This window comes from Aquila chrysaetos, chromosome 1, assembly GCF_900496995.4.
Source record: "Aquila chrysaetos chrysaetos chromosome 1, bAquChr1.4, whole genome shotgun sequence".
Classification (NCBI taxonomy): Eukaryota; Metazoa; Chordata; class Aves; order Accipitriformes; family Accipitridae; genus Aquila; species Aquila chrysaetos.
Window position 1 is genome coordinate 32,422,038 of NC_044004.1, and position 14,122 is coordinate 32,436,159.

The 14,122-nt window shown below is 35.8% G+C and overlaps 1 protein-coding gene across 4 annotated transcripts in view; it reads right to left on the bottom strand.

The window, feature by feature from the left end:
- The window catches only part of SGCZ (sarcoglycan zeta), a 530,884-nt gene that overhangs the window by 121,189 nt on the left and 395,573 nt on the right, over positions 1–14,122 (bottom strand). For all 4 annotated transcript variants that reach the window (XM_030023778.1, XM_030023769.1, XM_030023788.1 and 1 more), the window contains exon 3: positions 6,743–6,844. In XM_030023778.1, the coding sequence (XP_029879638.1) occupies positions 6,743–6,844 (102 nt within the window). The remainder of the gene's footprint in view (positions 1–6,742; positions 6,845–14,122) is intronic.

The following is a 14,122-nucleotide window of genomic DNA, read 5'->3' on the forward strand; positions in this document are numbered from 1 at the left end:
CCTGCTTTGGATCAGCTTTTCTAAGGAAATATTAATAACAATTTTTATTTATTTTAAATATACAGGATTTCTTTAAGTAATTGCTTAGCCTCTGTAAATTGCAACTAAATTATTTTAAACTTGTTCAGGGACAAAAATGTGATTCCTCAGCTTAAGATGCCCATACAGTTAAAACAGCTCAAACCAAATTCACTTTGAATGAGTATTATGATCAGACACAAGACATGATGAACATCAAACTGAAATATCACATGGTTTCATTGAAATTTGCCCCAGTGGAACACAGATTTATTACATGAAGGAAGTACTTGGAAAACTGAAAATGCAATTGCTACTGAAAACAACAACAACAAACCCCAGAAAAACAGTTGCTACTTCATTAACTTTCCCACATCCTTCTGAAGAAGTGTTCCCAAATCAAATTCAGTTCCTCAGGCTGGTATAAAATTGGGTGGATATAGGCCACTCATGACTTTATTCATGAGCTGTAATCAACCAAAGCAAAAGGCTTGGGTAATATTAACTCAGAATTTTCAGTATAAAAAGCAGAGATCCTCCTTGACTGAACAAAAAGTCACAGTAATAATAAGAGGAGTACAGGTTGACATGAAAAAATGATGTGTTCAAAAGATAGAGTTGTTCAATTGGATGACCCCCAGACAGGTTTCAATGAAGTATAGCAAATCAAGGACAAAATCATGAATCATGAAAGTTCTTATCAGCTGTCAGTGAAGAGCGAGCACAGCCAACTCAATTTCAGAGTGGCAGTCCCTTCAGAGACCACCAACAAATATAAGAGTGACTTGTCCCTTGGCAAAGCTTGCGATTAAGAAAACCTTATATCTTGTTCATAGCCAATAAAGTGACACTGGGTTTTCAGTACATTGGAACTACATCATGTTGAAAGCCAAAATGACTTAAGGAGTCCTTTATGCCATAATAATGACTTTATTCTCAGTGACAGGTGAGTGATCCCAAGGGCAAAGCTGAAGAGTAGGTACCAGAAAAATGAACTGGGGAGCATTTCAGATTTTATCTGAGAGGACTGTGACATGTAGCTGCAGAAACAAGCATTGCACTTCACACTAGAGCAATAAAGATGGCAGATTCTTAGGTGCCTTTGTGATTTTTTTGATAGTACAAAAATGGTGAGCAATGACATCTCCTAATTGGAGTTTCTGTGATACCTCTGTACCTCAGTAGTGGTAGGACTGCAGGACTCAAACTAGTTTTACTGCATGGCAATGGGGTATCTTACAGAGCAGAAAAGAGAGTGGATATAGCAAACAACTTGGCCTTGAATTTTTAGAAGAATATGTTTCAGGGGAGGGTGGTGGAACATGTTCCTCCTCCCCAACCCCAAAATCAATAAATACAACATACTTGCAGGACCTTACAAGAGATTATGAACGTCTTCCTAGAAGGGAAGACTTTGGAAACTACAGCCCAGTCAGTCTCACTTCAGTTCCTAGCAAGATTATGAAAGAGATCCCTCTGAAAATCACTGCAAAGTAGATGAAGGAAAAGAAGGCAACTGGGAAAAATGAGCATGGGTTTAGTAAGGGCAAACAGTGCCTGACTTGGTGGTCTTGTATAATGAGAAGACTGGCTCAATGGACAAGAGCAGCGGATGTCCTTCCTCAACTTCAGAAAGGCTTTTGATGTGATCTCCTATGCTGCTTCTTTATAACCTTACTGGAGAGAGAAGCTCAACAAAGGCATTCTCTCAGAAAAAGTATTTGGGCTTCTCACAAAGGCATCTAAGACCCAAACACAAACCTAAATATGTGCAATGTTCTGGCTGGAATTGACAAAGGTTAATTCTCTGTTGATGATTATACACACTTAGAGAGACAGTGAAGAAAGAAATATACTGTAGAATTGCTTTTGCCAGGACTGATTCATGTTTGGAAATAAAACAAAGTAAAATAAAGCTCTCTAAATATTTATAAGGATATTCAGTCTCCAGAGTGAGTCTGAAGAGATCAAATACCTGAAAGAAGTTCTGCTTTGAAACCTACCTACAATTTCTTAGTTCTCATACAATCACACCTTTAAAAATACAAGATATACAGAGAGTTTTCAGAGTTTCCTATGTTCAGTTAGAAGTTTATATGTGTTCAGTGTTTCTTGTTTTCTAGACCTTTTTCTAATGACTTTTAACTAAATCATTGAATTCTGTGTTCTCTAAGGATCTCTCTGGAAAACACATTCTCTCTAAGCTCAGAGAATACATTTTTAATCTTGTTAATTGTACAGAAAAAAACAAAGCAATCCCCCCTAGTTTAAGGGACAATGAGTTACTTATTTTATCTACAATGGAAACAATTTAACAAAGAGAAAACTTGATTTTCTTCAACCCTTAACTACTGTATGTGCAAATGAAAAAGATCAATAAAGTCAAGAATACATTCTCAAGAAAACACCATGAAATGCTTTTATTGTTATATAACAAACTAATAAAACTGTATCTTGATTACTTCCATTCACAAATGCAGTAGTATGGATGCAGTAGTAGGATGATAAAGAAATTTAACGCAGAAGAACTGAAATAATTGTAATAATTCAGGTCATTGCATTATGTGTTATTTGATTTCACACATCTCATTAATGACACACTACAAAGAAAGTAGTTTGCACTGTTTCTTTGCATCATATCAATGCAAATGATATAAATATGGAAAACATGACATTATCTAGATTAAACTTACTGGTTTCAGGTTAGTAATTTTATAAAAAGTATACAACTAGACCAGCCATAGTGAAATTAATATCTCAGGAGAATTCAACTCATTGAGTATGTATACCCTTGTTTTAGGGATATAAAGATATCAATTCAGGATCAAATAAGCCTTCATCTACTCGGGTTCTGATGTATCAGTTCAAGTTCTGATGTGCAGTTAAGTCACTGATGAAAACACAGAAGTATCTTTTTCATGTAAACATGAGATTTTGGGTAGGAACCCACAGTTCTGTGGACACCACTAACTGAACAGAGTAGAAAGAGCAAAGCAAGAGGAGCAAGGTTAGGGAAACAGCACCCTCTGAGCAGCCTTCTCATTTACACAACTTCTACGGACAAAACAGGAATGAATATTTATTTTACCCAAGACCTGGATTTTTAATTGCTACTTTCTAATAGAAAATTATATACTGGCAGGAGAAAGTATCACTGGAAGTTTTGTTTTGTTTTTAAGAATTCATGCGTATTTGTTCTCCAACTGACTTAATGCAAAGTATTTTAGCATGTACTTTTAATATTCAGGGTTTTAATAAAGCAATCACAAGATAAAAAGCAATTTTTCAACCTATATACAAAGTTCAGTACATCCCTTCTGATAAAGGCAGTTTAAAGTCTGCATTTAACCCTGCATAAATGATCTAATTTGGGGATCCAGGTACGCTGCAGCCAAGAGTGGTGATTTCAGCATCTGTAAGCGTATGTGAACTTTACAGTAGCAAACCTAGCCACTCTTCACATTTAAATTCCAGCAGCGGAGAGCTCAGTTCAGCCTAGCTACTCAACAGACTGCTTGGGACTCTTATCAGAAGTAGTTCACTATCAGAATCAGAGGTGAACCCTGCGCTATCAATAAACACATTTTATCAGCTCCAGATCTAGCTAAGACATAGCTCCAGCTTATGTGCAAGAATTCCACTCATGCTTCTTAGCCATAATATAGCACACCTGCTGCTGTACCCTGCTGCTAATAGCATTGGTCTTCCCACCTAACTCTGCTTTGTGAGGAATAATGGGAAAGCAGTGATGCCCTGACCTGCAGGGCTGAGCACCCTACATGGAGGTCTCCCAGGGGCCATTCTACAAACGTGTTCCACAAAGTTATTATTGAATATGTTACAAGTCACCTCAAGAGTTAATCGAACTATGTCACTTTAATGTCTGTGTTCTTTTAGAGGGGAATGAGTAAATTTGCTTGAAGAGCAAACTATCTTTTTAGAAAATAAATAAGCAACATATGCATGTAAAAAACTGCAAAGACATCAGCTTCAAATGAGTTTTTGATTCCACAGTACATTTTAACTCCTGTATACATCAAACTTAAATCATTACTGCTTCCATGGAAAAGGCTGAGAAAAGCTTTCCCCTCTCTATCACCCAAAGTAAACACTAATGGCTGGTGAGCAGGATAGCTCTTCAGAATCCACTGTCTGTATTGACTATTTCTCTACTGACTAGAATGAGAGCTCAGAAAATCTGGCTTACTCTTGGATTTCTACAGCACTGAGGTCAATTCTGTAACTGACAAAACAGCTAATGTGCAGATGCCACACACCTGCGGAAATACCGTACAGAGACATCACCAATCCCTACCGTAAAGCTTAATATAGCTCCAGAGGGTTTTTTCATCATTCCCTCATGACTTTCACATTTGCATACACCACAACTTACTGAAACTTTAGACAACAACTACTGAGCAAGTTGGCAAAAGACTGGAATGTGAACCTAGTTCACAAGCGCTGCAAGATGAGAACCAAGTCTATATACATACCACTTTTTTATCTAGGTAACAAGTGTTTTAATGTTAATAGATATAAGTAGACCTGCAACACCAGAAATATTTTAGTTGAAATACTTTGTCCAGTTAATTATCAACTCTATCTCTTTTCTTCTGCTGGTTGGAGGGCACTTATGGATAGGCCTATCTGTTTTTCATGAGCCTCACAGGACTAATGTGACCTTGTGTTAGGCTACTGGTAGACTTTGCATCCTGTTCCTTTACAGCAGTTAGATTTGTGTGCATTTTTTTCTGAAATTTGTTAGCAGCTCTGAGTGAAATTAAGACCCTACTTTAGTCTCTCATTACTCTCATTTGAAACAAAAGTTTCCATGTTTACTTTAATAGAACCAATGTTCTGCAATATGAAGCCCCATGCAAGAAAAATATCCCAAATCATAAAGGAACTGGGAAAAATGCACAGACCATGACTAATGTTCTGCAACATCTAAGAAGTAGTATGCTCCCTGAAAGGTTATACAGCCTGGAAATTTCACACCAATTTCATAAAGTTTACATATTGGAATATTCATACTAAAGAGGTTCATGCTTTAGGCATGATTTTAAATGGATTTGTTGTACTAGATATTAAGGTCTAACAGAACCCTTAAAATATTTAGATATAGATAAAAGACAAAATGGTCTAGTTAATTTAATGAATGTTAGAGTTTCAAAATTGTAAAGAAAATAGAAGATTACAGAAACTACTTTAGAGGTTCTCACAACTTTCTATGGCAAGGTGATATAGGAAAAAATAAATCCACAGCCAAAATGCCCTTTTGCGGATGCTTTTCCAATTTTAGAAGGCAGAATCTGGCCCTATTGATTTACTCTTGGTAGCAGTGTTTGGTACTTAAATAGTCATTTATGTACTTATGCGTTGACTGTTCCATTGTCTGTGTCCCCCCCCCAAAAAAAATTCTGATCGATATCAAAGCTATGATATTTGCATTTATTTAGAAATAAGTCATTACCAAATGTTTGATTATAGCTTTATCTTAGTTAGGTATTAATATTTTTTAGCTACTATTATAAAAGAAACATTATGAACAAGATTTTGTAACAAATTGTATGTATGGCAAGTTGAAAAGTAAAAGAATATTTGTTCAACAAAGCGATCAAAATTCAACATTGTTGGGGAATATACGGTTACTTAAATATTATAGAATTTTTCATTACCTAGGACAATATTGCTACTCTATTAAACATGGAAAGATCTTATTTTTACCAAAAAGAGGACAAAGAGACTACCTCACACATTTATTAACACAAGAGTAAACTAATTAAGAGAAACAGGAAACTGTTATGATCTCATTTATGAATGTACTTGAGACTTTTTTTTATATACATAGAAGACTTCAACGGAAAGAATTTTCCACAAAGGCATTTAGGGTAAACATACTTTTCACTCCTGTCAACTTTTGCAGTATGCATATTAAAATTCTTTGCAGATGATTGACTGAAAACCATTGTAACAGTCCTCTCTGATCATAGGTTATCACTTGCATGGTAAAAAGAACTTAAGAGATTTCCAGCATTTGGGTTTTTGGGGTTTTTTTGGTTTTTTTTAATTGACAATGTTAATACAAATAGCATGATTGAATCAAAATGAATGAGTTAAAATGAGCTACACTGAATTTCTGACTACATAATATCTTGATTTTCTTTCTTCCTTTGTAACAACCGGCTGCTATATGATTAAACAATTACATTTAAGCAACATTAAAAATGGTTTGCTTTGAAAAATTAAATCCTAGAGACATTATGCAGTTTAGCATAATGAGGAAAAAAAAAAAAAAAAAAGGAAGGAAGAAAAAAAGAAATCACACTAGCTAATACCAAAAAGAACTGAAGCATATACAAAACCATTCCTTATTTCACTGCATTTTGCGCATATCACCAATCTTGTTTTTCTGGAGTTCACATCAAATGAAGAGTCAAATGTTCCATTCCCAGTGCTGAGGTCATTTGAAGTATAAAACATACATGCTTTGAATCTCCTTTCTTTAGGATAAGACATTTCTTTTAAGAGACAAATAAGGTTTCAGAAAAAAAAGAAATCATTTTTGACATGAAGGAAGCTTTCACTGTTAAGGTATTCTCAAAGCAAACCTCTACTGATTGCTAATTTAGAAGGTGCAAGAATTAAACTTTGTAGTTTGAGACTGAAGAGATTAATTTATATTAGCTGTAAATTAAAAAAAAAAAAGATGAAAAACACCTACCTTTCGGGAATGGATTTCTTTCACATACAGTGGAAGTAGAAATTCAGATATTCCTTCAAGTCGTATTCCTTTTTTAGTGACTCTCAAATTCCCCATTCCATCCTACAATCAATAATACATATATATATATTGACTTTAGGAAATAACCTTATCCAGAATAAGCTAAAAAGAACACAGTAGCTGACCTAATACCTAAAAATAATGAGTGCTGTCCCGCTGTCCCCAGCTCTCCTGATGATTTTGGACAGGAGCTAGATGGGGGGATTTATAGGCAAATCTTCACCTAGGATTGAGGTACTTAACTGTTCAGCCTGATGGCAAACTGCATACATTATTCCTTGGATGCACCTAATGCAAGGGTCCAAATGTAGATCATAAGTACTCCTTTACTGTAGAGGTGAAGCTAGATCTTGAATTACAACTGCTAAGTAAAACAATTAGTTAATTATCTCTAAAAATACATATAACATTTGGCAAAGCAATCTATTACTTTTATGTAGTGAAATATTAGAAAAAATGTTGTCATTGTTATGTCTTGACTCAACTGTTTTTGCTTTTTCCAGCAATTAAAATAGGAAAATATCCTCTAGAAAGAAAGAAAAAGGGGTTTTTATTAATAGTCGCTCATCACTCCTAAAAGCATGTTGATGGTGAAAAGAAGAACTTAAAAAATTCAGAGGGTTATTTTTGTTTGTTTTAATTTATCTGAATAGAAATAGGAAAGTGTGGATGAAACAAGCAAACAAAATGATTCAATGTTAAATAAAATATAAGCATAGAAAAGTGGCATAATAAGGCTTCAGCTGTATTCTTACAGGAAAAACAATGAAACCTCTCGATGCGTAAGAGACAAGGTCATTTTTGCACACTGATAGAAATTCAAGACTTTTTATCCCTGGATGCTTATTACTATATTCCTGACAGAAGATAATTCTTCACTGTACAGCCAGTGGAATTCAACTTGATCCACTTAAGTGCAAAACTGGCAAATTTAACCTAATTGCTGATTAAATGTTTTGAAGCCATTTCTGACTCTAGTGTAGCAGAACAGTGAGAACTTGCATTTCTGCACTCTTGGCTGAATTGTGAAACAAGTAACTTCCACTTGCTGGGCAGTCGTAAACAGCTGGAGAACAGTGTCCCCAGCTGCTATAGCTGAAGCTGGAAGAGCACACTGAATTAAACAACACTATACTTATCTACAGATTCTGTAGCCGCTATATAACTATAGCTATTCCCTTTCTAAAACAAACAATGATACCAATACAACAGATATTTGATTGACACAACTGCATCCACATCTGAGGCAAGACTGTGAAAATGTTAATTCTTTAAGACAACAAAAAGAATTACATTTTATACAATGCAATTCAGCTGGTATCATTTCCCAAACACAACAAGGATATAGTGATAGATGGCTTTCCACACTATGACAGATTGGCAAAGAACATACTGTTGGGAATCATGCCTTCAAATGTCAGTTATAGGACTAGAAGCATAGATTCCTATGACTACAAAACCAGAAACTACCAGAGTCAGAAAATAAATATAACTCCTTTCTAAAGCAGAGAAAATATGGAATAACAAAAGCTACTGCTAAGGCTATCTATAATATAGAATATACTTGTTAAAGTAATATGTCACCAAGAGAAATTTACAGACTCTGTAGTAGTCCATGTAATGTTTAGCAAAAGTTGTAACTGATTACATAAAGCCAAGAACTGCCTTTTTGCTAGAAAAAGTGCTATTTGTATTCAAACTATGTGTTGTGGTTTAACTGCAGCTGGCAACTAAGCACCATGCATCCACTCAGTCACTCCCTCACAGTGGGATGGGGGAGAGAATCAGAAGGGTAAAAGTGAGAAAACTCATAGGTTGAGGTAAAGACAGTTTGATAGGGAAAGCAAAAGCCACGCATGCAAGCAAAGCAAACCAAGGAATTCATTCATCGCTTCCCATCGGCAGGCAGGTGTTCAGCCATCTCCAGGAAAGCAGGGCTCCATCACGCCTAATGGTTACTTGGGAAGACAAACACCATCACTCTGAACGTCCCCCCTTCCTTCTCCTTCCCCCAGGTTTATACACTGAGCATGATGTCACATGGTCTGGAATATCCCTTGGGTCAGTTGGGATCAGCTGTCCCAGCTGTGTCCCCTCCCAACTTCTTGTGCCCCCCCAGCCTCCTCACTGGTGGGGTGGTGGGAGAAGCAGAAAAGGCCTTGGCTCTGTGTAAGCGCTGCTTGGCAATCACAAAAACATCCCTGTGTTATCAACACTGTTTTCAGCACAAATCCAAAACAGAGCCCCATACTAGCTACTATGAAGAAAATTAACTGTATTCCAACCCAAACCAGCATACTATGACAGCTGAATTATCAAATAATGTTCTTAAAGAGGTGATGTTTTATTTTAAAATATTTTTTTAAATCAAGATGAGATGTCTATACAAATCATTTCACATATAAAACCTCAGGCATTTGTAGGCTTTCTAACAGAGTGCAGTATGAGGCAGTAGTGCCTATTTTTGAAAAGGAAGTAAGATAAAGAAATTAGACTCTGCTCTTGAATGTGCAATCTGCATTAATACCCATTAACTCTGAATTTCAGCAATCTTATTTTTCTATATAAGCTGTAGTAATAGCATATAAAATCATAATAGGAAAGAATAACCTGAGCAAAGACAATAACCATGCTATATTTTTGGCAGTGAATAAATACTCAACAAGAATTGGGTACCTATTTATTGATTTGGCTATAAACACATTTTCTAACTGAAAAGGCAAATTCAATATGTTAATTTACCTGCTTCTGTGTAATGTTTGCCACTGACAGGCACAAAATAATATTCACAATAAAACTGAAAAAAAACAAAACAAAAACACCATGGTGAAAAAACACAAAGTCAAACTTCCAGAAAACTGGAAATGCTGATATTAAGGTTGCCTAGGAAAATTGCATCTGTTCCATCTTGCATGTATGTGTATGATAAAGTCTATAATTGTACGTATTATTTACCCTCCTGAATGCCAGCTAATTCCACACAAGGTTGGCACTACTCTTAATCAGCAGCTACTCACTATTTTGTTTTTGCCTCGTTATTTTCTTTGCTCTGCATTCATTATACTCTGTTAAAACCCTGCTTTGAAGACAGTACTGTCAGTTTCCCTCTTGGCTTCTGTTCTCATATGTGTTTATTACTGAAGTTACACAGTTCTTCACTACTACTAATTAATTTTCAAAATACTTTCAGTGGCTTTATATGAAGTGATACTGTTCTTATGTTACTGAAAGGGAACTGAAGCACAGAAATTAATTTGTTCACTAATTTTTGGTACTTACCATATTTTTTCTGTTTATTTTCAGCACTGGGAAGTTAATTTATATAGAAAGTTTAAGCTGCCTCTCAGAAACAAACTAACGATAGAGACTACTGCATCCATAAGGGCTTCCCCTTTTCTGAGTGATGTTTCTAAGACTTCATTCTTTAGTTTTTCAGTAGTGAGCTACCCACCTACCAAAGTCCAACAGTTTGAATGCAGACAGACTCTGGACAGACAGGAGCACTCTAGTTTCAGTAAAATTACATATTCAATACAAGAAGACAGACACTACTGTGTGGCGCGTAAGCCACAAATGGTGTTATAAGATAAAAAACTGAAATAGGGTGACTGTGACCTTAATTGTTTGATAAATGCAATAATCTCCCAGAAAGTAATTTCCTGAAGTGTGTCATGACTGACATGAAATAAGACTGAATAGTAAAATAAAGAAAATATTCAGACATGTACTACGACGTGCTTAATGAGGCTCTCTTTATTCAAAGAATCACTGCCCAGAACATTTTCTTCATCAATAACTTGCCATTCAGTTTAAAGAGGGGTGGGAATAAGAAGAGTTTCTTGTTTCATTGAGTTAGAACTATGCTGTTGTAGAGAAAAATTCAAGGGTTTTCAGAAGTAACATAACATGGTTAAAAAGTTATTAGGATTGAAAAAATTAATCAGAGGAAGGTCCAGTCTTCTTGCCTCATTTAATGCACTTATGACCATGAAGATCACTTCAACTTTGGAGCGCTGCCAGAAAGATGAAAATTAATATAAAAGAACTTAAAACAGAACCACAGAAGAATTCTGTCTTAAAACATACTTGCATCTTCTTGTAGATATGATTTTGATGTAATATTATTAGCATAATTCATTTTAGGCATTCCTTCTGCTAATCTTCCAAATAAACTGCCTAGATTACGTTAGGCTTTCCAGGCAATAAATACACAGATTATCATTTTGCTGTGATTTGATTTTATGGAAGTGCAAAAATACACTTCAATGAACTATACCAGTACTTTCTTAGAGTAAGTAAATGCTAAGTTCACCTACTAGGACTAGCTGGGACAGAGTTAGCTCTCTTCATCACCGCCTATATGGTGCTGTGCTTTGGAGTTTTGGCTAAAACAGTGCTCATAACACACCATTGATTTCGCTATTGCTGAACTGTGCTTGCACAGTGTCAAGCCTTCCTCTCTTTTCCCCTCTCTGCCCCACAGTAAGTAGAGTGGGGATGGGCAAGGAGTTGGGAGAGGACACAGCCAAGACAACTGACCCAACCTGGCCAAAGGGATATTCCATACCTGTAACATTATGCTCAGCAATAAAAAGGGGTGGTAGAGGAAGAAGTTGGGGGGAGAATGGGATTGTCTTTCAAGGTGGCCACTGCTTGGAGACTGACTGGGCATCAGTCTGTTTGTGGTAAGCGGTGAGTGATTGTCTTTGCATCACTTTATTTCCTTTTCATTATTATTTAAAATTTATGATTATTTTCAGATTGTTATTCCATGTATAACTTTCCTTTTTTCCCATGTAAGAAGATAAAACAAACTAACAGCGACCCTGCCTCAGTTATTTTATTCTTTTCCCTACCTATGACACTAAGAAAAAACAACCCCCTCATGTTTACACCCATGAATATACCTACTGTACAGATATTATTAAAAAATAATAATAAAATCATCACTATTAATATTTTATGGAATTTTTAGATTACATTACATTTCAGTTATGAACACTAGAAATTCAAACAGCTATTAAAACTGTAAAATAGGAAAATTAAACATTTATTTTGTGCTGTTGCTTGTCTTACAACTGCAGCAATCTAGGAATAGTTTTATTGAATTTGAACACTACATTAAAGTCGATGAAGACTCAAGCTATACTTATAATATATCTCTGATAAAGAGATTATAACCTTGAATCAGAGTATATTAAAAAAAAAAAAAAAAAGTTCTTTGAGTCAAGCAACCAATACCGACGTTCACAACTTTTTCAAGCTTTGACCTGTGTATAGATAGGCAGAGATTAATGTTCTCAGATGGTCCTGTAAATGGTGTATAAGAAAGTCCGAAGTTAATTCACACTATCTTTAAAGAGAGAGGATGGTCTTTAAAAGATTGAGTTAATCCTTGACAATGTGCTGAAAATTCTACAAGGGTGTACTACCTCGTATGTTCTATTTCTGCCCAATAAACTATTAAAGCAGCATGTTTTATGATAACCACAAACAGAAAAGCATATGACAGAACTAAGAATACTTCTCAGCAAGCCAGGAGGTTGTCTAAAACTACAGTCTATCCTAACTAATCCTGGACCACACATATTGCTATATAATGAAACATGCTGCGTTGTGCTTTCCTTTCTCTCTCTCTTTAATTCTATACAAATTGCTGATAAACAAGAAGCGTGCAAGAACAAGGTTAGCAATCTGCACGATAGCCAGATCTCTGTGCCATACACAACAAGAACTGAGGACTTAGGACAGGATCCACAATACTGGTTTGGAAGATCTTTAAGCTACAGAAAGGGCAGGTTTGAAGCTAAGCCACGGACTATTTCAATTGGAAATAACACTTCATCTGGAGGACAGTAACTAAATCTTACAACTCACTCAGCCTAGATGAAGTAAAACCTCTTTGCATGAGACTTGGATCAAATCCATACCTTTACTATTACAAAAGCCTGCAAATCTATGGGTAGTACTGCTATGTGAAAGACGTGAAAATGGAGAACACACCTACAATTCCTACTTAAGATCACAGAATTCAAAATTCCTTTGTCTGGAGAGAAGAAGTAGGAGAGTGTGCTACTGCAGTTCAGGAATTAAAAATCTCATTAAGTGAGTTGAGAACAGAGTTCTGCTAGATCCTCCAATAATTTGTCATGCGTCTCACAAAGCGGGCAGTTAGAAGTCAGCAAAGGACACTGCTAACTAAAATGCAAGCTTTTTCGTTAGGATCAAATACTTGAACTTACATCCACAAGCAGAGCGAAAAGTAAACTGAAGTGTTGGTTAATCTGAATTGGCTAAAACATGAATAAATAGCATTTTGTATTTCAGTTTTGCATGGTGTTTTTCCTGTTTTCCTCAATAATAAAATACACCAAATATCTGTTTCAGGACTTTAAAGCAGGAACAACAAAGTAGTTGGTGGGCCAGGAAATCCATTATTATCAATAATATTCAAGTTTTTCAAAAGTTTTGTTGTTAGATGCGATATTCTGCTTGTTTTCTGAGTATATATTTAAGCCGAGATTCTGTCTCCAAAAGCTCACAATCCGAAGAGGGAAGCACTGCACAAAACATGGAGGCAGGGTGGGGGAAAAAAAAAAAAGTAGCATTTAAACAAAGTGCCTAAACACAGTGTTCTATAAATTAATAAGCATTTACTGCCTGTTGCCTTGTAGGCATCACAGCAGAGGCTAAACATGAAAAGGAAACCAGATGTTGTGGTTGCAGTGCTATGAAAGACCACAGATGATACCTCTGTAGGTGTACAAAGATGTTATGTAAAAGGCAAAAAAAAGAGGGTAAGACATCAGAAGAAAGGTGGTTGAAGCAATGAAGCAGTGTTGAATTATACTGAAGATGGCAAAAGAATACTGAATTTGATATGATGGCACAAAAAGCAGATAATGTAGAGGGACAGTGATGGGGATGATTGGGAAGATGAAAGACATTAGCAGCTACGTTATTGATAAAATGAAAGAAATACACAAAAGATTGGGAGGAAGATGACAGGGGAAATTATTTGTATTGTGTTCACATACACAAAAAGCTAGATTTCATAAACAGAGTTGGAGTATAATTCCAGCTGGAGAAAAATGGTGCTTGGACATGGTTATTGATGTACAATCGAAAGAAAAACTGTAGGTAGCTACAGTCCTACATAATCAAAAAGGGTAGTGGTATCAGCAATGAAAACAGAGTGTATTTTCCTGGATTACCAGGAAAGAATTTCAGTAGCCAAAAATAAAGGTAAAATGATAGAAAGATATCCAGGAAAACACATTGGAATGGCAAAAATCTGGATTGATGGAAACATCTGCCTTC